General features: G+C 40.2%; 1 protein-coding gene across 1 annotated transcript; it reads right to left on the minus strand.

The window, feature by feature from the left end:
• Positions 1 to 5,300: 5,300 nt before the first annotated feature.
• On the minus strand, positions 5,301 to 10,923 carry LOC113101070 (SLIT and NTRK-like protein 5). Its single transcript, XM_026265559.1, has 2 exons — positions 10,523 to 10,923; positions 5,301 to 9,001 (listed from the first exon to the last, which is right to left on the minus strand). The coding sequence occupies exon 2, from the start codon at positions 8,942 to 8,944 to the stop codon at positions 6,341 to 6,343; it is 2,604 nt and encodes an 867-aa protein (XP_026121344.1). The 5' UTR covers positions 8,945 to 9,001; positions 10,523 to 10,923; the 3' UTR covers positions 5,301 to 6,340.
• Positions 10,924 to 24,076: the final 13,153 nt, after the last annotated feature.

Genomic DNA, 24,076 nt, shown 5'->3' on the forward strand with positions numbered 1-24,076 from the left:
TTTTCTTTTCTTTTTTTTTCAATCATGACAAGATAGTGGCCAAAGTTCCCAAAGCCATTTAGTGTAATGATATACAATTCAGCAATTTTACATAATTTTGATATTGTATAACATATGATTTCCATTCTTTAAAACTGTGTGTAATTTATTTTTTTACACATTTTAATTTTTTATTTATTTATTTATTTTACAGCAATCTCTACACTTTATGTGGAGGACATGAAAATGCACTGTATGCAAGGAAAAACTAACTGTTTGCACTCCAGCTGCCCACAGTCACTGCTCAAGTACAAATTTAATGGGACAGTGCAGTCAGTTCTTTGTGGTCTGTCTTTTAACATTGCAGTATGCATTGTGAGCTTTTCTTTAAAGTGACATATTATTCCCTTGAAATAAACTCGAGTCTTTAGCATTACATGCACCAACTGCTGGGAAATGTAATTAATTAACAATAAAGTACATGACATCAGAAAACATGTTAACACATTATTCCCTGTTTCACCCAATGTGAATTTGGCTGTTCTGTGACTATGATGTAAGGCCTGTTGTTACCGGCAAACGGCTTGAAACACTCAATGAGTGATACATAAACCTATGTTTTTAATTTGTATTTATGTATGTATGTATGTATGTATGTATGTATTTACAGTCATAACAAGGACTGAGATGCAAGGAGCCAGTAATGCAACTCTTGCCATTTATCAAACGGCATTGTTACTGTGGCTGCCTATCGCTAGGTGCAGTTTTGTGAAAACAAATAAAAAATAAATACAAAAAATGTAGTAATAAATACAGCATGAGGTCTAAACCAACACAGAACCCATCAGCGTGTCAAAGGAACCGGTGCTGGTAAGAAAATGCAATAGTTTTCTGTTGAACCAAAAATATATTTTATAATGCTACAAGATGAATCCACAGAAAAACATAAGATTATTGTTCACTATATGAGGGTGATCCCATCTGTATATATGTGCACAACGTGTTCATTTTGTACAGTGCAAAATAAAATGTGATTCAATGTATCATTTAATTCATTTCATTTTAGGAATATTAAATAAATTTAATATTCTATAGATCTCAAAGGACTTATAAACAATTATACATCTATAAAATGTTGTATGTAGGTTTCAGATGCTTATAAATACTAATGAGATCACATTTACCACATATACAAGAGGAGTTTTTGCCATTACATGGGATATAACAGTAAATAACATGTTGAATTATTCCCACAACACAGCAACATAATACACTCTTAGGAAAAATCTTGGTCAAATTTTGAAAAGATAGTCAAATGTTTATGTTATCTGTATAACATTTGCACATTCAAATGTATTTCTGGAAGTATTTCTAGAAGTAGTTTCCTTCAACAAGGACATGGATAGAGTTTCACAAACGAAAACTTTGCCCCTGGACAAATATCCATCTACAAGTTTTAGCCAAAACATAAATCTCCAAACTCACACTGACCTACATTAAATTATATTTAGCTCTTGTGAAATGAGAACAGCATCGCTGCGTTGATGTCAACATCAGGGTTTCCTTTCTAATTCTCTTTGCTTCAGTTGTTAGTTTAGCCCAATGAAATCGAGAATTGAGACGAAAACAAATTAGTCGTGTTTTTGCACATAAAACAGCCTGCAGCTCCTGCAGAGGGGCCTTTTCGGTGTCTCTTTGTTATGCTCATTTCTCTATCAGTTTAAAACTGCTAATTCACCAAAAATATACTAATTAAAACAATTTTCCTCAACAGTCCGAAAAGATGAAGCCACTTTGGATGTCATTTGAAGTATATGAATGCACTCATAAGAAGCACAGTTAGCCATGTTTACGGCAATTTCCCTTGGGTTAGCCAGTAACCAACAGGTGTCTAGTTGCTATGGTGACTGCTGGCAGTTACTAGCCCAAAAGCATGGCTAACTGTGTTTCTCACAGCATCCGAGAACTTGGCTATGAGCAGCACACTTTATTCATTTGAATGGATGAAGTATGCAATCTGAATACTTTATGAACCACTTTATTTGCTTCTAGGGTCCCCACTGAAACCCAAATTAGGCATTGTCCACTGTCCAAATTGATTGGATTCTACTGAACACTTGATTTTAAGGATAAACACAAACAGGAACAAACCCCTAAACTATTCAGTGTGTAATTATCTCCATTAGCTCTTGGCATATAGCCTGAGCAAGTAAAGCAATATTTTTTTACATTTTGCATTACGTAGCATGTCCTACATAACCTCAGCCGCATGCCGAAAGAGGTCCAGCAGAACAATATCTTGAATATAACTGGATATTTCATAAAATTAAAGTACAGTCATTAAAGGTCTACATCTAAAATGTATTTGAATTGCTTATACCATGTGTATCCATTTCACATATTCACATAAACAAATAAACTTGATGAAAGACATATGTCAGTCATACGGATACAAATAATAGATTTTTGTGTGAAAATGTTTTAAAGTGAATGTTTTTTTTTTAATACACAATAATCAGGCTTATATGTGTATCATATAAAGAAGAAAAGAAAATATATAAAAAAATGAATGAATGAATCAATGCATTTATGAATTAATTAATCGATCAGTCAACCAATGAATCTTTCGACTTTGTATATTAAATAATTGAATATTGCTTGTTCCATAGCTAGCCATAATAAAAAATAAATAAATAAATAAAATAAAAAAAAAAAATAATAATAAATTAAATTAAATAACAAATGAACATATTTATGCTTATAAATGCATTTTGAAAATATGAATATATAAACAGAAGGAAATAACTGATAATAACTATAAGAGCAGAAATCATACCTGATCCTTAACAGAGGTCATTTATGTATCACATTACATTTACTGGTTTCCAATAAAACTGTGTTTGTGTTTGTGTGTGTGTGTGTGTGTGTGTGTGTGTGGGCATGTTTTTGTGACATATCAGGACACAACTTTGTATAATGACATGGGTATGACACAGGTATTACAAGGAGATGATGACTTATGAGGACATAACCCATGTCCCCATTTTTCAAAACGATTATAAATCATACCGAATGAAGTTTTTTTGAGAAAGTAAAAATGCACAAAGTTTCCTGTGAGGGTTAGGGTTGGTGAAGGGCGATAGAATATACAGTTTCTACATTATAAAAACCATTACGCCTATGGGATGTCCACACTTTTCACAAAAACAAACATGTGTGTGTATATATATATATATATATATATATATATATATATATATATATATATATACAATCAAAAAAAATCAGAGACGCAAACAAAACTGTACAACAGTGACAGACCTGCTTAGATGCATTTAATGCAAAACATTTCATTAATCTGCTTAAAAAGACCCACACACAGAGCCAAATAATTCAGCAAGGGCACAAATCAAGAAAGGAAATGCGCAAATAAATTACTAAACCTTTGAAAAAAAAAAAAAAAAAAAAAAAAAATCATAGTATAAGGGTGTGTAAACAAATCTGCAATACATATCAAACAAGAATTTGATCATCTCCAGGCCAGATGGCAAACCAGCATCGTTACAGGGGCTTAAATGACTCCCAACCTGCAAAATCATCGCACTTTAACGTTTCCCCATGGCTCAAGGAGTTCTATTAAATACCATGATTAAACTAATCAACAGACTCATTGGTGCCTGTCAGATATCATCGCTGCCTTCTCAATTAGCCAAAGCTCCTTGAACTCAATTGCAAATGCCGTCAGTCACATGCCATCTCCCTCCCTGGTCCTTTATACTGCCCCCCCCCCCCCCCCCCCCAAAAAAAAAAAAAAAAAAAAAAATAGGATAAGTGAAATAATCAGTGGGGAAATGAAACATCGTAGTGTCCCCTGACAGCCCCTCCAAAACCCATTACGCTGATTAAGAGGCATCATTTGCGATTTGTAGATATGGAAAATGCAACTGATTTCTTCGTCTTACTTTTGAGCCACCAAAACTAGTAATGCAGCCCTCACTGTTCAAACCTTTTGGTTCAGAGCGCACATTAGCTAATATCCAAAAACAATATCAGCTAATGGTACGAGGAATGAGCATGCATTAAAATGTAGATAATTTTGGTGATGGGGCTGGGAACATGCTTTACCATATTGCACAGAATTGCATCCTAAACTTGCCATAGTAACAATTGCGGTATTTTGACAACCTTAGAAAAATGACACCCCTGGCGTTTGACCCTTTTGTTGCACATATCCTTGACGCAGATGGATGAAAATGAAGTTTTCTTGCTGTAGAGCCAGGAGTGAAGTTTTATTCATGCCTGCTAATCCAGATTTTCTGGAATTAAAAAATACAAAGAAACGAGCAACATAAAATCCAAAACATGAAAATAAGTTTACAAAGTTAAGCATTCAAATAAAATAAAAAAAGCACAGTCCTGACAATCAACCCTTGCACATTATTAATTACATGAACATCCCTCAGCAGCACATCAGTATGTAACAATATGACAAGGTCGGTCCTCTCATAATATCCCCTGCGTGGCTTTACAACATTGTGTCCGACCCCTTTCAGCTTATAAAGACAAGTTGTCAGGTTACCCAACTTTTTCACGCCCCCTCATCCTCAGATGCAGCCTTCATCTTCCACAGCTATAAAAAGATCCACATCAGGCTCAAAGTGGAATAGGACCCTTGAGCCTAGTGAGGCACTGGGTACAAAGCAGACCTCTTTATCATTGAGTAGAGGGCTAGGTCAGCTTCCCACACAGCAATTTACAATCCACCGGCAGATACAGCTGTACCAATATTTAAGTCCGTCATGGTACAGAGGGCAAATGGTGAAGTTATTTTAAAGCACCTCTAAAGATCAAAGTAACATTGAAATAATCCATTGATCCAAGGGCTTCTAAACAACTAGCAATCTCCAAAAGCATTTTCCGATCGTTTGATGCAAACCCTCATTTTGAAGTCATCTGCTTGTATACTGCTAGAATGATAATTTCACCTGTTGGTAATAGTAGTTTATCTCTATTATTAGCAGAGCAGAATAGTTATTATCGATCTCTTGTTGTTTTCCACACAATAAGAATAGTTAAGCCTATTTAGCACCATATTGTGTGTCCCACTCTCCTGTTTGAAGAATAAGGAGTTTTGCGAGCAGAACCAATATATACAATCTACCTGAGTTGAGAGGTTCAACGAGTACCAGGCTTAGTGTATTGATTTGAGCTATTGAATGAGCTCCTGTGAACTTACAGTGGGTTTGCAATTCCTGGTTACCTGGTGAAAGCTGTAATCAAGCTGCTTTTCATTTTCAACAAATGTCTATAAGAACTGGACATCATATTTATTGATGACAAAAACATATTTTGGTCAATATAGTGCAATAAGTGTAAAGCAATCAAAACAATGAAAACGATAAATGTAAGATAATTTGTGAATGCTTGTATAAAAATAGGTGTTACATTAAAATATCAGTATTACACAACATAATTATTACTTCAATTATTATTCATGAATTTTGATATAACATATTAAAAATACATATTAAGAATGAATACACATATTCATTTTTAATATATAATATATATTCTAATGTTAGCAGGGAAGATCCTGTGGCCTTTCATCTTCCAAAAAAGTGCAGACAGCATACAAAGACACTTTATCTTTAAAATCACTAAATAATGCAAAGTTTCTCTTCGACATTGGGGTGTGCCACTGCTGAAAAAAAGCAACTTGTACAATGCAAGCTACAGTAAGTGATCTGAAACTACAAACAAAATGTTCTTACAGAGAATCATGAGACATGACACATATAATATTTATGAGCAGTGAAAAAAATGTTGAAAATATATGGCAGAGAGTATACCAATAAATACAGTACTTACTTACAGACTAAAGCAGAGAAATTGTCCTGCTCGATTGGATGCGCTGCTGTATAGTGTTTCTGTCAGAAGGTGTTTTTTTTTTTTTTTTTTTTTCGTTCTTGTATGTGAAACCCCTCCCTGACCCCGTTAAATTCACTATATCTGTATGATTATATCCCTGAAAATGTATTTGGGTGCGATTAACCTGTACACTTAGATTTATGCGTATTCAATTATTGACTTAAAAAAATAGATTTTGCATTGCCAGTTTTATATCACAACTCGTGCTTTCATCCAAGTTCCGCAAGCTCTGTTTATTTATTATAATTCTTAGTCATTTCTGTAATGCCATGTGGTTCAAAAATTAAAATGTAACATAGTTTGGCACACCCCTCTGTAGGTTTTGGATTTTTTTTTTCTTCTTTAAGTTGGTGTATATTGTGCCAAGGCACACTCCAGTTTGATTCCGTTTAACAGGTAAATGCTTATACTGCATTTATAGATAGACCAAGATTTAAAACTGGCTCTGTGTTGTCTGTTTCTCAAGAACTTCAAGGTAGTCCGGCTCTATTTGAAGTTTTGCCTTTAGTTCCAAATATTCATTTCTGTTAGGCTCCAGGAAAACAGTATTTGGTGCTGTACCATATAGCAAAGTCTCTCGTATTCCTTCAGGATGTAAGAACTGTCGTCTGACGTCGAAGTTTTGTTGGTATGTGTACGGGACAGGGCCAGTGTACTTATATTCAAACCTGCTGCCCGATGACGATAAGGATTTATCCGGCTCCAGGATCCCTCTGAAGAAGTGTTCTGCATCCTGAATGGGGGATGGCTGCTCACGAGGCTCAATGGTGCTCACTGTGTAATTGGGGCTCCTCAAAGTGACCTCCTGGTCCTGCTCAGCAATGCTCCTGTAGGTGACCTTGAGTTCATGAAGATCGGGGTAGTCCTCCACAGCATTAGCTTCCCGGGACCTGTAGATTGGGTTTTTGCACATGTGACCTAACGGATGTGGGATGTACTCATAGACGTGACCTGCTGGAGCCTTGACCTTGGGGACAGAGCGATTGCTATAGAGATTGTACTGCAGGTTGAAGGAACTCACGTCTGAATTGTTTGTGCTGGTACGGTCACTCTGAGACTTTTTACGCCTCTTCATCACCACCACAAATAGGCCGGCTGCCACAAAGACAGACATAATGAAAACAAGAAGGAGGCTGAGAATGAGGACAGACAAAGGAACATTACTGGAAGGGGTGTTAAACCTCTGGGGTGTCTCCGTGGTGGTGATTCTCTCTGCTGAAGGCTCCTCAGAAGGAACCACGGTGGAAACAATGATGTCAGAGTAATCTGGACATAACTGCTCAGAAGGGATGACCCGCATATCCTGTCCTGCAAGCTGCTTGGGAGTCACACATTTGACATCATTGACCACTGTTCCAGTGTTCAGCTGCTCCAACCAGATTTTCATGCCAACCACATCACAGGAGCAATCCCAAGGGTTCTCGAACAGGTCAATCTGAACCAGGGATTTCAGCTGGTCCAGAACTCCACTCACAGGCAGGTTTTGAAAGTGGTTGCTGCGAAGGTTGAGGCGGGAGAGAGGCAGACTAGAGAAGATGTCTCCTGGCAATGTTTTTAAAAGATTGTTATTGAGGAAAAGTAGCTGAAGGTTGGGCACAAAGCGGAAGGTGCCACCTACAATCTCTCGAATCTTATTATATTCTAAATACAAGTACTGCAGACTTTTTAGCCCAAAAAACATATCTGCTGTGAGTCTGTCAATTAAATTGCCATTCAAGTACAGCCTTCGTAGGTTAATTAAATCCCCAAAGGCTCTGTCATGTATGAGTGCTATCCGATTGTTTCCCAGGTGCAATAAATCCAGTCCCTCAGATTCCACAAAGTCAGATCTACGTACGACAGGGATGTAATTCCCTGTGAGGTACATCTTTTTAGGATTGTATGGCTTGGGCTTCAGATCTGATATGTTTTCTATCTTCCTTTCCTGGCAGTTGACATTTAGCCCCAGGTCAGAGATTTGCAGATTGCATGTACAGGTGGTTGGGCAGTCCAAAGGCACAGGAGATTTGGTCTGAAAAGCAATGATGGGCCCGTAGTTGTAGGGGATTGCTGGGATTCGAGAAGTAGGCTTGGACTTGGTTTTGCTGGATTGGCGAGTGCCTTTGGTTGGCCTAGATGAGGATCGCAGGACAGCTGAAGATGTGGCTGATGATGTCACGGCCACTGGCGTGGTCTGGAAATAGCTGCTGGTGCTGAGTGGGGGTGGAGGGCGCATCTCATACTCTGATATGGCCCTTCTGGGACACAGCTCCTGCTTTGAGACCTCGTCCAGATCCCTGCCATGGAGCCTGAAAGGAGTCTCACAAACCACCTCCCCCACCAGAGCTGTGTAGGCGATGCTCTCCAGCCAAGCCTTAAGCGCAATAAGCTCACAAGAACAATTCCAAGGATTTTCCTCAAGCTGTAATTCCACTACTTTATCCATATGCTCCAAAAGGCCAATATAAGGGAACATTTTTAAGCGGTTGCCCCTAAGATCCAGGTGTGTCAAGGGCACATTTCGGAAAATGTTTGTGGGCAGAGAGGACAACAAGTTGTCATTGAGAATCAGCACAGTCAGTTGATGAAGCCTGCTCAAAGAATTAGGTTCAATAGTGCTAATAAAATTATAGTCTATCTGAAGATATTCAAGGCTCTCAAGTCCGACAAAAGTGTCATCCCTAATAATGTCTATTTTGTTATTGTTCAGATGTAATCTCTTTAATCCCTGGAGTCCATTGAATGCCCCGCTCTCCACCTCAGATAAGTCATTATTACCTAAATGCAAAATGGTAACTCCTGTATAGTTGATGAAGTCATTGACAAATAGTTTTTTTAGCAAATTACCTGTCAGCAAAAGATGGTATATAGAAAAATGCACTGGGCTTATTTCCGACAGTCTCACAATGCCCCTGTTCTCACAACTGACCGTCAGAATGCCTTCCTTCTCCTCGCAAGTGCACAGATTCTTACAGATCTCTCCATAATTGTCATACATCTCAATCAGACTCAGAGATGTGGCAACCAGCAATAATATTTTCAGTATCCAGATATGCATTTTCTTGTGCAGGAATGACCCAGCTCACGGTAGTGCAGTTGTAGTTTGGGGTGTCATCTAGAAAAGGAAAAGACGTGATGAATGTCTGTTACATGAACATGCAGTCTCTACATCTGAAAACTACATATGCTGGACCATTATGTTTCCGTTAAAATGTGCAAGATACTTCCCATTTATGTAAAGCAAATTGTTCCTAGTCAATGCAAAAGCAGATACTGGTATAAATAAGCAATATGCGCTGTTCTTTAGCCTAAATTTTGCATTGCAAGGGGTCTTAAATTGATTAAATATAATTTGTAGTGCTGTCTGTGTTTAAAAATATCAGAATATTCTCACACCAAACTTTATCAATGCCACCTAGCAAATGCATTGTTTATTCAATACAATACATCATGTGCATTATGTAATTAGCATTATATTTCAAATACAACCACATTTGATCATGGTATTTCTAAAAACAAAAAAGAGAGAAAACGTTCTCGCTCCTTTGAAATTTAAAGTAACATCGATTGGCAAAAAATAAAATAAAAAATAAATAAATAAAATACTTTTCATACGCAATTTGGGAATGTATTTCCAAGATATAAACCGGAGGCATTTCAACTCAAAGATACAACACGTAAAGCCAGCTGCTCGTTCACTGAACAAATAGACACATCTCTATTGTTTCCAACTTGAGCATCTGCCGCTTAACGAGACAGATGACCACATACACATATAATTTTTAACTTTATTTACACAAATCGTTTTAAAATATATTAAAAGTCATTTTTGTTTCAAACCAGAGACCCTTGCCATACCCCTATGCATTTTTTCTTTTCGTACTCACCCCACATATCCGACTACTCCAGTTTTTATAAACTCTTAACGAGTATCGAAGTTAAACCTCGGAGTGCAAGACACATATACGTTTCACAAAGGTGTTTATATTGAATTTCTCTATTTGATGCTGTATGTGACAGTCACAGCTCATCTCTCAGGCGAGAAAGACGCGAGTTGATTAAAAGCAAAACGCGACGTCATCTATTATATCACGATTCTATCTTTATGGAAACAATACTATATTAAAACATTTTGTCGTGTAGAAGCATTTGTATTCATGCGAAACACACCCCCCACCCCATAAACACACAATTAGACGCGCGCGCACACACACACACACATGTAGATACAACACTTGAGTCTGATACGCTATAATATGATCCACAGTCTACACTGGTCATGTTGACTGTGTAGAAATTGAATACAAACAATAAATAAGTAAACAACAATTTAACTAAAGAGATTCATCACAAAACAGCTCATTCATCGCGGACCCAAGCCGGTCTTTCCAAAGCAACGCGTAATGCCTCATAACTGAGGCTCATAAATTTAGTGCCGCGAGCTTGTGAAGCACATATGAAGTTGTGTACCGCATTCATAACCGAATAGTTCACAAGCCGACACAATTGTTCAAGAAGCAGTTGTCAATACCAGCGCAATAACTGTGTTTCAGCACCACGGACAGCTCCAGCCGCAGCAAAACAGGGCTTCGTGTGCGATTGCTTGCTTTGCTTTGAAAGACAATCCGTTTCTTACCCGCTTAAACGTGGTCAATTCGAAAGCATCATGAGCACGGCAAATCCATAACCTTGAAGACACCGGTCCCTCTTTAGCTCGACTGTATAATAATCCGTGAAATGGTTCGTGATTAGCTTGGGTATCACAAAGTCTCCTGGAAACGTGACTGTCAGCGGGCTGAAAAAAAGGAACAGCATAAGTTTAGGAATTTATCTTGATGTGCATCGCCATTCCCTGGCAAAATCCAACCAGTGCAATGTCCATTTTAAACAAAATGTATCCACAAGCAAGGCAGTCTATCCTTTATTCTCAGAAATAGACGGCCAAAGTAGGCATCCCCAAGACGCTTGAGAGTGGTACGGCTGGTATCGCGTTGTATACTGCCGGATGTACATGTGATTTCTTCGCTGATATCTGGTTCCTCCAATGCAGTTTTGTCCGTTTCATTTAATTTTTTTAATGTTATTATTATAATAATAATAATTATTATTATTACTATTATAATAATAATAATTATTATTATTATTATTTTGGCAAGAGGTTCCCATAAATCCGTCTTTGGAGATGTGTTGCCATCTTAACTAGTGGTTCAACTAGTGTAACTTGGATTTCCATTGGCTCACTGTTGCTGTACTGTCGTCAGATCAATTGTGAATTTGGGGCAGGGTACAATATTCATGAGAGGACTTAAAATAAGAGCATCGTGCACAATATGTTGCTCGCAAACTGCCCTCTCTATCTTATTTTACCCAACAGCATAATTGAAGGGTGATGGCCATGGTAAGACAATCGGAGAGAGAGAGAGAGGAGGAAGAAAGAAAAGGCAGAGAGAGAGAGAGAGAGAGAGAGAGAGAGAGAGAGAGAGAGAGAGAGACCCATAGAGGGCAGTGCAATTCGGTAAAATAAGCTATTTTTCCCCCTTTTGTATGCAGTATAGGACCCATTTAACTAATACCATACAGTGTAGTTCTATTTTGCATAATTAATTTTATACTGTATACCTATTCACTGTTATCCCACCGGTCACTATTGTGACCATCAACATGTTTTCTCATTCTATGACCAGACTCAACAAAACTAAATATATGTGAATGCATATATAAATACTAGACACCCTAAAGATCATGTGTACCAAAACTCTTTGTCATATATTTATGTTTATATATTATTCTCAAGGTGCAAACAGTAAATAAACTACTCTGGTCATGTGACAATTTGCACTAATCATGTGAAACGGCACATATTTAATTGAGACCCTTTATTTTTTCCATATTTGCAGGAAGTACACTAAAACATCAGTCAGTAAGGTTTTTAGAGCTTTATAGAAGAAAACCTTTTTTTACGGTCACTATTGTGACCAGTGGGATTAAACGTGTTAAGGCAGATCAGCAATTATTTTGAGGTTGCATGGGGCGAGGTTTACTTCTAATCCCTGTTCTTTCATTAGGAGACAGATACGAAAAATGTTAGACAAGATTTCATCTTAAATACATTATTTGTCACCTGCAGTCCGATATAGTGTTCTTTGTTGGATAAACAGTAAAATAATTAAATAAATTTAAAAAAAAAAACACACATAATGTGACCCCTAGAAGTATGGCAACTGAAGTCACACCTATGTATGAATGTCAGTGTATTAATTTACAAAATATGAAACAGGAAAAATAAATAAATAAATTAATAGTTTTGGGTGCTAAAACAATAAATAATATTGACTCGTCACAACATCCTTCACAGATAGTTAGCTAAAACTAAAACCATTAACTGAACTACAATATTTTATAAAGTTTAATAAATTGTAGCTTAAATCTACAATAATAATAATAATAATAATAATAATAATAATAATAATAATAATAATGACAAAAGCACACAACCAAAGAAAGCAGAATTAAGAAATAAAACGTATAATAATAATATCAACAAAGAAAGGTAAATTTCACAAAATTTTTAGGTTTTAACTGATAAAAATATAGACACTGGTGGAACATCTTTGCAGTGTAATATCATATGCCATTTGTAAAAAAAAAAAAAAAAAAAAAAAAACAAAGCACACTGGCTGGAACCTGTCCATATTTAATGTTATGAGTCAATGTAAGAGCACCTGACTTTGATTGGCTTTCACTGACCAAAAATGGCTCATTTACACCTTAAAGGAACACTCCAATTTTCTTTCTTTTTTTTCTTTCTTTTTTTGAAAATAAGCACATTTTTAAGCTCCCCTAGATTGAAAAAAGTTGAGTTTGCCTGTTTTCGTATCCATTCAGCTGATCTCTGGGGTCTGGCGGTAGCATTTTTAGGTTAGCTTACAGTAGATCATTGAATCTGATTAGACCGCTAGCATCTATCTAAAAATGACAAAAGAGTTTCTTTATTTTTCCTATTTAAAACTTGAATCTTCTGTAGGTACCACGTGTGCTAAGACTGACATCAAATAAAAAGTTGAGATTTTCTTGGCCAGTATGGCCAGGAAATATATTCCCATTCTGGCTTAATAATCAAGGAACTTACATACAATGGGTGCAGCAGGCGCAGTGATATTACCCAGCTAGTTTGTGTAGTTGCAGCAATAGCATAGTTGCTCGGGACTAGTTTCAGGTGCTGTGTAACATCACTGTTCCTGCAGCACCCATTGTATGGCAGCCAAGTTCCTTGATTATTACGCCGGAATGAGAGTATACAGTATATATAGTATACTGGCACAAATTTAGTCTGTATCTCATCTTTCCTTAATGTCTTGGTGTTAAACATGGTGTCATGTGCATGGGAATTTGCATGGAAATTATATGCAGATGAGGTTATGCATAGTAAAACTAGTCGTTGTAAACTCCATATATGGTGATTTTGGGGAGGAGTCGAGATGGAGATCTTCCCCTGATAGGAATCTATAAAGATATTTTTGCACATATTCTGACGTACACTTTTGTGCATATATATGCTAAATCTAGCTTTTATTCCTACATAGACTTTTAGGGATGAAATCTACAGAGAGTTTTGTAAATGATGTTTTCGAAAACACATCACCCTCCTTAACTGCCGGCCTTAGATTTATAAGGGCTCAGCTCCAATTACACCTCAAGAGCGACTGAGCACTCAGAGTGTAATAGAATTTACTCTAGCATGCTAAAGCTCTCATGTCCAAGGAATCTCATCCTTTGTCCTCTTTTGTATGCTAATTTGTAATGTCCACCTCTCTTCACATTCCAGTGAGGACAGTAAGTGAGTGTGACATCTACAACATCTTTAGTAAGGCATTGAAATTATGCATTAAATGATTTAAGTCACATGCTGTGGCTAATCACATTAAATGGCTACAGTTATAGGGCATTTCCTGTTGTGAAGGAAAAATCTCCAGAATTGAAAAAGTCCAACTCAGCATACAGTTACAGTCAAAATTCATTACAGTCACTGTCCCACAAACCTTACAGCTTCTCCTTACAGGGATTTATGAAAAATAAACTTGAAGGGAAAATGTGTGCACCTGCACGCAATCTCTCAGACCCATGCGTACAGACTTTTATTTTGTTTTCCTGCTGGGAGAATAGTAATGAAGTAAATAACAATTTCAAACTTTTCTAGTTTCTATTTCATAGTATACATTTACATTGTAAACATACTCGTTACAACTCGTTAACGGAGATAAGGACTGAAATTACATGATCTTTACAAGTCATTACTCAGAAGTTGAAAAAAAAATTATATGAATTTAGACATAGCCTATTTGTAGTGGATGCACTTGATTATTTTTCCTGTGGTTTGTTATGTTTTAATGACAACAAGGGGTGCTATATGTACAGAATAATTTATCTTTAAAGTAAACTGTATATCTCGTGTTAGGAGAAAAATATTTTTAGTGAGAAAAATGATCAATGATGCACACCTCGATATTATGGTGGACACTGCTGGATTCGGTGGAATGTCTATTGTCCTGTTTGAATAGGACCAATGATTTTATAGATTACTGTACAACCACAGTTGCACGGACATGTTGATGTCATGTGAAGGGATCTCCACAACATTATGAAAAATACCATTTGTGTTTGAAGTAAACAGCAAGATTTGCACGTTTCCTTTTTAAAATAATTTGTGACGCGCAGAGTCAGATAATTGTGTTTACACAAATAAAAATAGACCAAAATTTTCCCACTAAAAATAATTAAAAGATGTTCACATTATGAGCAAAACTGCATTAAACTATTGGACTAGTGGAAATGAATGAGATCAACTATATTCTAAATTATTATTATTTATTTTAATGGATATTGTGATATACTTATTCTAAAACATAAGGATACCGGATAATTTTTAGCAATAAAAATGTATATGTATTGCACAAATGGCATTTATACTCTGTATCTCATATTTCCTTAATGTCTTGTACCTTTGACGGTGTTAAACATGGTGTCATGTGGGTGGGAAAATCCATAGAAACTATGTGCAGACTTATGCATAGTAAAACTAGGCGTGTTGCAAACTCCATATATGGTGATTTCAGGGAGGAGTCAGGGTGGAGGTTCTGGCGTATGCATGGTTTCATAAATCTGAAAACTTTTGTGCACACACAGCTGCGAGCTGTTTCTAACTGATATTTATTAAAGTAATTCTAAACACAACAGCATTTTAGGAAAGAAAATGAGTTAAACATTGTGTAAATGAAATAATTAACGCCAGTTATATATGTTCATTCTTGACTGTATATGTGATGGATTACATTGCACGATCTATTGTATTTTGAAATATAAAAGTCTATAAAAATTCTACAATATTAAGCTGTCTACCTATGCTAATTAATGCAATTCTTATATAGATATTGTTACAAGACCTGTAGGAGGAACAGCATTGTGCTCCCCCACATATGCACATGTTTGAATGTGAAAATAAATAAATAAATAAATAACCTCCCCTTGACCCCGCAATAATTCCTAGATATGACAAAGTCAACCGATTCTTCAATGTGGGAGAAATACTTTGCAACATGAAATAACATAGCTATATTTCAATAAAACATAGGTAAATATTAGTGTAGATGACTGAATGGGAACTGAATTTGAAATACTGTCTAAAAGAAGGCCTTACAGCATCGGTCAGATGTATAAAGTTAAATGCATTAGTACATAATTCTAACTCTCTCAGTCTCTTTGGCCTCCACTATGGTATTTTCCCAGAAATGCTGGAATAAACCACAGTTTTTTATGTAAAAAGCCTTACCACAAAGCACACAATAACCCTCTGACCAAAAGTCTCTAGACCTAACTTTACTTCAATAAGACGAGACCTCACATATATGTTTCATTTATCAGGCAGTCATAAATCATATAAAGAGGTACTGAGGGATAACAAACACATCACTTCTGGATATTACAGCCAGTGTGAGAGTGCATATTCCATCTTGGCTTCTGCTCATAATGCAGGTCTTTGAGGGGGTTGTAATCAAAAGTTTCAAAGTTAAACCACAGCATTTATCAGCCAGCGCTCTGATGTAAAATATCAAGAAGGATTCCGACTGAGGGGAGACAAGATTACCTGTTTGACAGGTGAGATGGATTGTTGAAACATGGTGAGGCTGTATATGTGCTTACCTTTGTCACTGAACAGTGCTAAAGCACTACCAGGAAGCAAGAGCAAAAGAGGATGGAAATATTCTCGCATGTTTGCACCAAGTTTGTCAATAACAGAAGAAGCAGTTTAATTAGATTATTTATTTATCATAAAAATAACAATTGAGCAATGCTATTGTAATGATGAGACAGAGAGGTTCGGATCCATGTGCAGAACTTTTAATGAGAATGGTCAGACAGGCAATGATCAGCAACGGCGTCAGGTATATAGGGATAACCAGAATCGAAAACAGGAACAAGCAGATGTCGGGGGCAGGCAGCAGAGAATCAGAGTCGGTATAAACAATCCAAAGGTCAGGTACATAGAGATCAAACACAAGGAAACCGCTCGGAAATGACAGACACAGCAAATCAAGACTTCGCAGAGAGTGAGAGTGAGTGTGCTGCTTATATGTGTGTGTAAATGAGGTGCAGGTGTGGCAAGGAGATTGACTGAGGAATGATGTGCAGGTGTGCCAGGGTGATTGTGATGCAGAGACTCATGGGAAATGTAGTTAGGGTGTAGTGCAACAGATAAGAGGTGCTAGAGTCCGGGTGACATCTGGTGGTTAATGTGGAATTGTCCTGATTGGAGTGCCCTCTACAAAAGTTCATGGGCACTCCATGTAATGATCGTGACATAGCCCCCCCCCCCCCCCCCAAAGGAGCGGCTTCCAGACGCTAAAAGCAATCTAGGAGGGCGGTGGAGCAGAGGCGGAACAGGGGAAGGGACGGAGGGCCAGGTCCATGAGGAAGTGGAGTGGCCTAACATGGAGATCAGGAGTCTCTCCTGGACCTGACATGGGAAACAAGGGCCCTTCCTTGGCCTGCCAGAGGAAACAGGGACCTGCCATGGGCCTAACTCGGGAACAGGGGTCCACCAATGCAGAGCAGGTGGCGTGGGAGCCCACCAGAGCGGAGCAGGTGGAGCTGGAGCCCACCAGGGTGGAGCAGACGACCACCACAGCTGAGAAGAGGGGACAGAAGCCCACCAGGGCGGAGTAGAGGACCACCACAGCCGAGATGATGGGACAGAAGCCCACCAGGGCGGACCAGACAACCACCATAGTTGAACATACATGACAGAGGCCCACCAGGGCGGAGCAGAGGACCACCACAGTGGAGTTGATGGCACAGGAAAGCAAGTCTGGTCAGGTTGGACTGAAACAGGGAACATAAACAGGTTAATAGGGGCCTCCGTGGCCGTGATGAGATGGTAGCTGGCCTCCGTGGCCATGACAGGACAGACAAAGAGTTGGTGTATGGTCTCCGTAGCCCTGACCAGAATGAATGACAGCTCATTGACGGCCTCCCTGGCCGTGACAGGATAGGACGAGAGCTCTGAGATGTGACGAGGCTCTGGGAGTTCGGCTGAGATGTGACGAAGCTCTGGTAGATCTGTGGTGATTTGACTGGGTTCATGAAGATCAACTGTGACTTGACTTAGTTCATGAATATCAACTATGACTTGACTGTGCTCATGAAGATCGTTGGTGACTTGACTATGCTCATGAAGATCAACTGTGACTTGACTTAGTTCATGGAGGTTAATGGTGACTTGCCTTTGCTCATGAAGATCATTGATGACTTGACTTGGTTCCTGAGGATCAACTGTAACTTGACTTAGTTCACGGAGGTTAATGGTGACTTGACTTTGCTCATGAAGATCATTGGTGACCTGACCTTGCTCATGAAGATCATTGATGACTTGACTTGGTTCCTGAGGATCAACTGTAACTTGACTTAGTTCACGGAGGTTAATGGTGACTAGACTTTGCTCATGAAGATCATTGGTGACCTGACCTTGCTCATGAAGATCATTGGTGACCTGACCTTGCTCATGAAGATCGTTGGTGACTTGACTTGGTTCCTGAGGATCAACTGTGACTTGTCTTGGCTCATGAAGTTTAACTGTTGTTTTACTTGACTCTTGGGTGTTAGAGGTGACTTGACCCATCTCTGGATGGTCAACGGTGACCTGACTATACTCCGGGAAATCAACGGGGACCTGATCAACGGTGACCTGGCTAGGTTCTGGGAAATCAACGGGGACCTGATCAACGGTGACCTGGCTAGGTTCTGGGAAATCAACGGGGACCTGATCAACGGTGACCTGGCTAGGTTCTTGGAAATCAATGGGGACCTGATCAACGGTGACCTGGCTAGGTTCTGGGAAATCAACGGGGACCTGATCAACGGTGACCTGGCTAGGTTCTGGGAAATCAACGGGGACCTGATCAACGGTGACCTGACAAGGTTCTGGGAAATCAACGGGGACCTGATCAACGGTGACCTGGCTAGGTTCTGGGAAATCAATGGGGACCTGATCAACGGCGACCTGGCTAGGTTCTGGGAAATCAACGGGGACCTGATCAACGGTGACCTGGCTAGGTTGGCTAGGTTCTGGGAAATCAACGGAGACCTGATCAACGGTGACCTGACTTGACTCTGGAAAGTTGACTGTGACTATCCCTGACTCTGGAGGGTCATCGGTGACTAGCCCTGACTTGACTCTGGAGGGTCCACCGGGAACTGACTCGACTCTGGAGGGTCCACCGGGAACTGACTCGACTCTGGAGGGTCCACCGGGAACTGACTCGACTCTGGAGGGTCCACCGGGAACTGACTCGACTCTGGAGGGTCCACCGGGAACTGACTCGACTCTGGAGGGTCAATGGGCACCTGACTTGACTTTGGACTGTCTGTAGAGACGTGAGATGCCTCAGCTTCGGGCACCGCCTCTGGAACAGCCTCGGGCACCGCCTCGGTAACGGCCTCGGGAATGATCTCCGGGCTTTGAGGAACGGTAGATGCCTGTCTCTTCCTCCTCCTCCGCCCTCTATGGTGGCGAGTCGGTGGCACCTGGTCTGGAGGCTCAGGCGTTGAGTCGGCCATCTTGTGCTGTGGCGCTGGGCTGGCGGCCCTCTTGTGCTGTGGTGCTGGTACAGGGACCGTCGAACAGATAGGAGCTGGATACATTGGAGAAGTAACCTCCTCAACTGTAAAGGGAGAGCCACAAAACTCCAACACAGAGTTAATAAACTGTCCCAGGGTCCAGCTAGGGTCTTCCTCCGGTAAACACAAGCTTATCCTAGTATCAAGACCACTCCAGAAACAGTCCTTTACCAGATCCTCATCCCCAGGCAAAAGGTGACTATACTGAATGAATTCCTCCACAAAGAGCTCAATTGGTCTACCTTCTTGAAAAATGGAGCATAGCACCTTTAGAGGGTTGCATGAACTGTTAGCGGACTCCATACCTGGTCTGGGGTTCAAGAAAGCTGCTGGATCCTGGTTTGGCGAAGTCTTCTGTAATGATGAGACAGAGAGGTTCGGATCCATGTGCAGAACTTTTATTGAGAATGGTCAGACAGGCAATGATCAGCAACGGCGTCAGGTATATAGGGATAACCAGAATCGAAAACAGGAACAAGCAGATGTCGGGGGCAGGCAGCAGAGAATCAGAGTCGGTATAAACAATCCAAAGGTCAGGTACAGAGAGATCAAACACAAGGAAAACGCTCGGAAATGACAGACACAGCAAATCAAGACTTCGCAGAGAGTGAGTGTGCTGCTTATATGTGTGTGTAAATGAGGTGCAGGTGTGGCAAGGAGATTGACTGAGGAATGATGTGCAGGTGTGGCAGGGTGATTGTGATGCAGAGACTCATGGGAAATGTAGTTAGTGTGTGGTGCAACAGATAAGAGGTGCTAGAGTCCGGGTGACATCTGGTGGTTAATGTGGAATTGTCCTGATTGGAGTGCCTTCTACAAAAGTTCATGGGCACTCCATGTAATGATCGTGACAGCTATGGCAGTTGCTAAGAATTTCTGCATGATCTTTAGCATGTTGCTGTGTGGTTGCTATGGTGAATAATGTATATATATATATATTGTCACGGGAGGGGCACAAGACAGACACAGTGGGCGTGGCGTCAGGCCTCGGAGAGGCTTTTATTAACAAAACTCAAATAAAACATGGGATAAAAGTGGCCAAAGGGGAAGAGTGTCCAAAATAAACAGGGAATCTGGTGTCCTCGTCGTGCTGCAGGGTTCGTGTGGGTTGGGCAGTGTTCATCGAGGAAGGGTCCAGGTAAGGGGCGGAGTCCGGTGGCCGCACGCGCTCCCCTCTTCGGTCCGGGGCGCGAGGGGCAGCGGCTTCCTCTAGCGGCCGCATCACTCTCGTTGGCCGCGGCGCTGGCAGGGGATGGACGGCCCGGCATCCTGGCCCGTCGGCCGTGTAAACGGGTGCGGTTCTCTTCCGGATCGCGGGTCCGGCAGCTCACGTCTCTTGTGGCGCGGGAGTCCCTCAACGCACCCTTCCTGGACCCACGAGGACACCAGTGTGCATGCACGGGGAAGAGACCAGTCTCCCGAGGAGAGGCGCGTTGGGCTTTTAAACAGCGGCGGTGATGAGGCTCCATTCCCTTCAGGTGTGCCCCATCACACGCCGCCAGCCCTGACTCGTCCAGCGCCCCTCCTCTCACACACCCACTCCAGTCGGGAGCCTGGTGAAGGGCAGCGATTTAGGACGGGGTGCCGGTGACAATCAGGGAGGAGGCAGCTGACTCGTCACAATATATATATATATATATATATATATATATATATATATATATATACAGTATTGTTCAAAATAATAGCAGTACAATGTGACTAACCAGAATAATCAAGGTTTTTAGTATATTTTTTATTGCTACGTGGCAAACAAGTTACCAGTAGGTTCAGTAGATTGTCAGAAAACAAACAAGACCCAGCATTCATGATATGCACGCTCTTAAGGCTGTGCAATTGGGCAATTAGTTGAAAGGGGTGTGTTCAAAAAAATAGCAGTGTCTACCTTTGACTGTACAAACTCAAAACTATTTTGTACAAACATTTTTTTTTCTGGGATTTAGCAATCCTGTGAATCACTAAACTAATATTTAGTTGTATGACCACAGTTTTTTAAAACTGCTTGACATCTGTGTGGCATGGAGTCAACCAACTTGTGGCACCTTTCAGCTGTTATTCCACTCCATGATTCTTTAACAACATTCCACAATTCATTCACATTTCTTGGTTTTGCTTCAGAAACAGCATTTTTGATATCACCCCACAAGTTCTCAATTGGATTAAGGTCTGGAGATTGGGCTGGCCACTCCATAACATTAATTTTGTTGGTTTGGAACCAAGACTTTGCCCGTTTACTAGTGTGTTTTGGGTCATTGTCTTGTTGAAACAACCATTTCAAGGGCATGTCCTCTTCAGCATAGGGCAACATGACCTCTTCAAGTATTTTAACATATGCAAACTGATCCATGATCCCTGGTATGCGATAAATAGGCCCAACACCATAGTAGGAGAAACATGCCCATATCATGATGCTTGCACCTCCATGCTTCACTGTCTTCACTGTGTACTGTGGCTTGAATTCAGAGTTTGGGGGTCGTCTCACAAACTGCCTGTGGCCCTTGGACCCAAAAAGAACAATTTTACTCTCATCAGTCCACAAAATGTTCCTCCATTTCTCTTTAGGCCAGTTGATGTGTTCTTTGGCAAATTGTAACCTCTTCTGCACATGCCTTTTTTTTAACAGAGGGACTTTGCGGGGGATTCTTGAAAATAGATTAGCTTCACACAGACGTCTTCTAACTGTCACAGTACTTACAGGTAACTCCAGACTGTCTTTGATCATCCTGGAGGTGATCATTGGCTGAGCCTTTGCCATTCTGGTTATTCTTCTATCCATTTTGATGGTTGTCTTCCGTTTTCTTCCACGTCTCTCTGGTTTTGCTCTCCATTTTAAGGCATTGGAGATCATTTTAGCTGAACAGCCTATCATTTTTTGCACCTCTTTATAGGTTTTCCCCTCTCTAATCAACTTTTTAATCAAAGTACGCTGTTCTTCTGAACAATGTCTTGAACGACCCATTTTCCTCAGCTTTCAAATGCATGTTCAACAAGTGTTGGCTTCATCCTTAAATAGGGGCCACCTGATTCACACCTGTTTCTTCACAAAATTGATGACCTCAGTGATTGAATGCCACACTGCTATTTTTTTGAACACACCCCTTTCAACTAATTCAACTAATTGCCCAATTGCACAGCCTTAAGAGCGTGCATATCATGAATGCTGGGTCTCATTTGTTTTCTGAGAATCTACTGAACCTACTGGTAACTTGTTTGCCACGTAGCAATAAAAAAATATACGAAAAACCTTGATTATTCTGGTTAGTCACATTGTACTGCTATTATTTTGAACAATACTGTATATATATATTGCATACCTGAGCCACTCCCCATGCATACGAGTAATAATAGGCAACAGGTGCATCCACTCTTCAGATTTTTTCTTTGGAGCTGTGAAAAGCTGTTATACTTCACAAAGGCATTCATCTGCTGTGTGCTTTGTGCAGCGCGAACAACGGTGACCCTTTCAGCAATTCCTCTGGGTGCTTCAACTAAAGGAGCAGATTTCCTAAAAGAGCAAATCATGGATGATTTGTTTCTTTTTAAAAATGCAACTTCGTCCGTGTTCTTCCGGATGTGGTGGTTTCCTATCTTCTGATCTTCCGTGTTTGGGCATTCAGCATGCTAAAGATGCGTTCATGGATGGTTCATGCCCGGACTGCATGCATGACTATGGCAATACTGCGATCGCATCTCTCCTTTCTTAAAGGGAAAGAAGCAGTCCCCTTTAACACTACTCTATCCATTTCTCTGCCATGAGCAGAGGACCACGGGTTAGTGCTCTGATAGATTTGAGGGTGAGGTGAGAGACAGTTTCAATTAAAGACATAATCAAACAGACGATTAGCACTATTAACAACAATTATTATATGATGCAATCACACTTGCAGCAAAATTTGGTAGTTGTGTAAATTGTTTGTTTCAAGATTGGCATCCTCTGAGGTCCTCTGAGTGGGTGACATCATCTCTTCTCAGGTTTTCTGGATCCAGACTGAAGCTTGTTTAAATCCTAGTTACCCATGGAAAAAAAAAAAGAAAAAACATAGAAGCAAATAGAGACAGGATTAGCGTAGCTGCTGTTCCAAACAAGTACAATTAATTAGTTTATCCAAGCTAAAGTATAATAATGTGCATATGATCAGATTTAACCGCAGTAACAAATTATGAGATGCATTATTTGAATGTTTGGTGAAAGAGATGTGTCTTTAAGTGTCTCACCAAGATCAAGATGGCGGCGCGACCACATCGCGAGGCTCAGCGTCTTACCAGATTTCGGAAATTAGTGTTAATCTACCTGGTTATTTCATTCGTGTTCGCGCGATTCAGTTATGCGAAACTACATCTATACTAAACAGTCACTTTTGGACATCAACAAACAGTGTTCCAACATAGTTTTAGATCATCCTTTCGACTTCAGCGAACTCCCGCCGGAGCTACTGAGATCACCGCGGACAAGCGCATCACTTGTACCGACCGGAAGTTCTCGGCGTCGGCGTCGAGACCGTAAACAAAGACGGGGAAAGCGTGGTGGGCTGCGTGCTAAGCTAAGGCTAAACCCACATCGACCAGCTCTGCCCAGCATCTTCCTTGCCAATGTACGGTATCTGATGAACAAGATGGACGAACTAAAGATATGGACCCTCACACAAAAATGGCTTATGGACTGTAATGTTATGTTTTTCACTGAAACATGGCTCTGCAACAATGTCCCAAGCAGCGTGGTGCATTTGGATGGACGCTCTTTCTTCAGGGCTGACAGAGTAGCAGCAACCTCTGGTAAAAACAAAGGTGGTGGAGTTTGCATTTATGTTAACAAATCATGGTGTAAAGACTCTTTCATTGTTGATACCCACTGCTCTGCTGATCTGGAGTTCCTGATTATCAAGTGCAGGCCATTCTATCTACCACGTGAGTTTACTTGCATTGTTGCAGCTGCAGTTTATGTACCTCCGGACGCTAATGCGAACGTGGCTATGAAAGAACTCTGTGCTGCTATTAGCAAACTACAAACCCTGCACCCGGA

The sequence above is a fragment of the Carassius auratus genome, chromosome 1 (assembly GCF_003368295.1).
Source record: "Carassius auratus strain Wakin chromosome 1, ASM336829v1, whole genome shotgun sequence".
In the NCBI taxonomy this organism is placed as follows: Eukaryota; Metazoa; Chordata; class Actinopteri; order Cypriniformes; family Cyprinidae; genus Carassius; species Carassius auratus.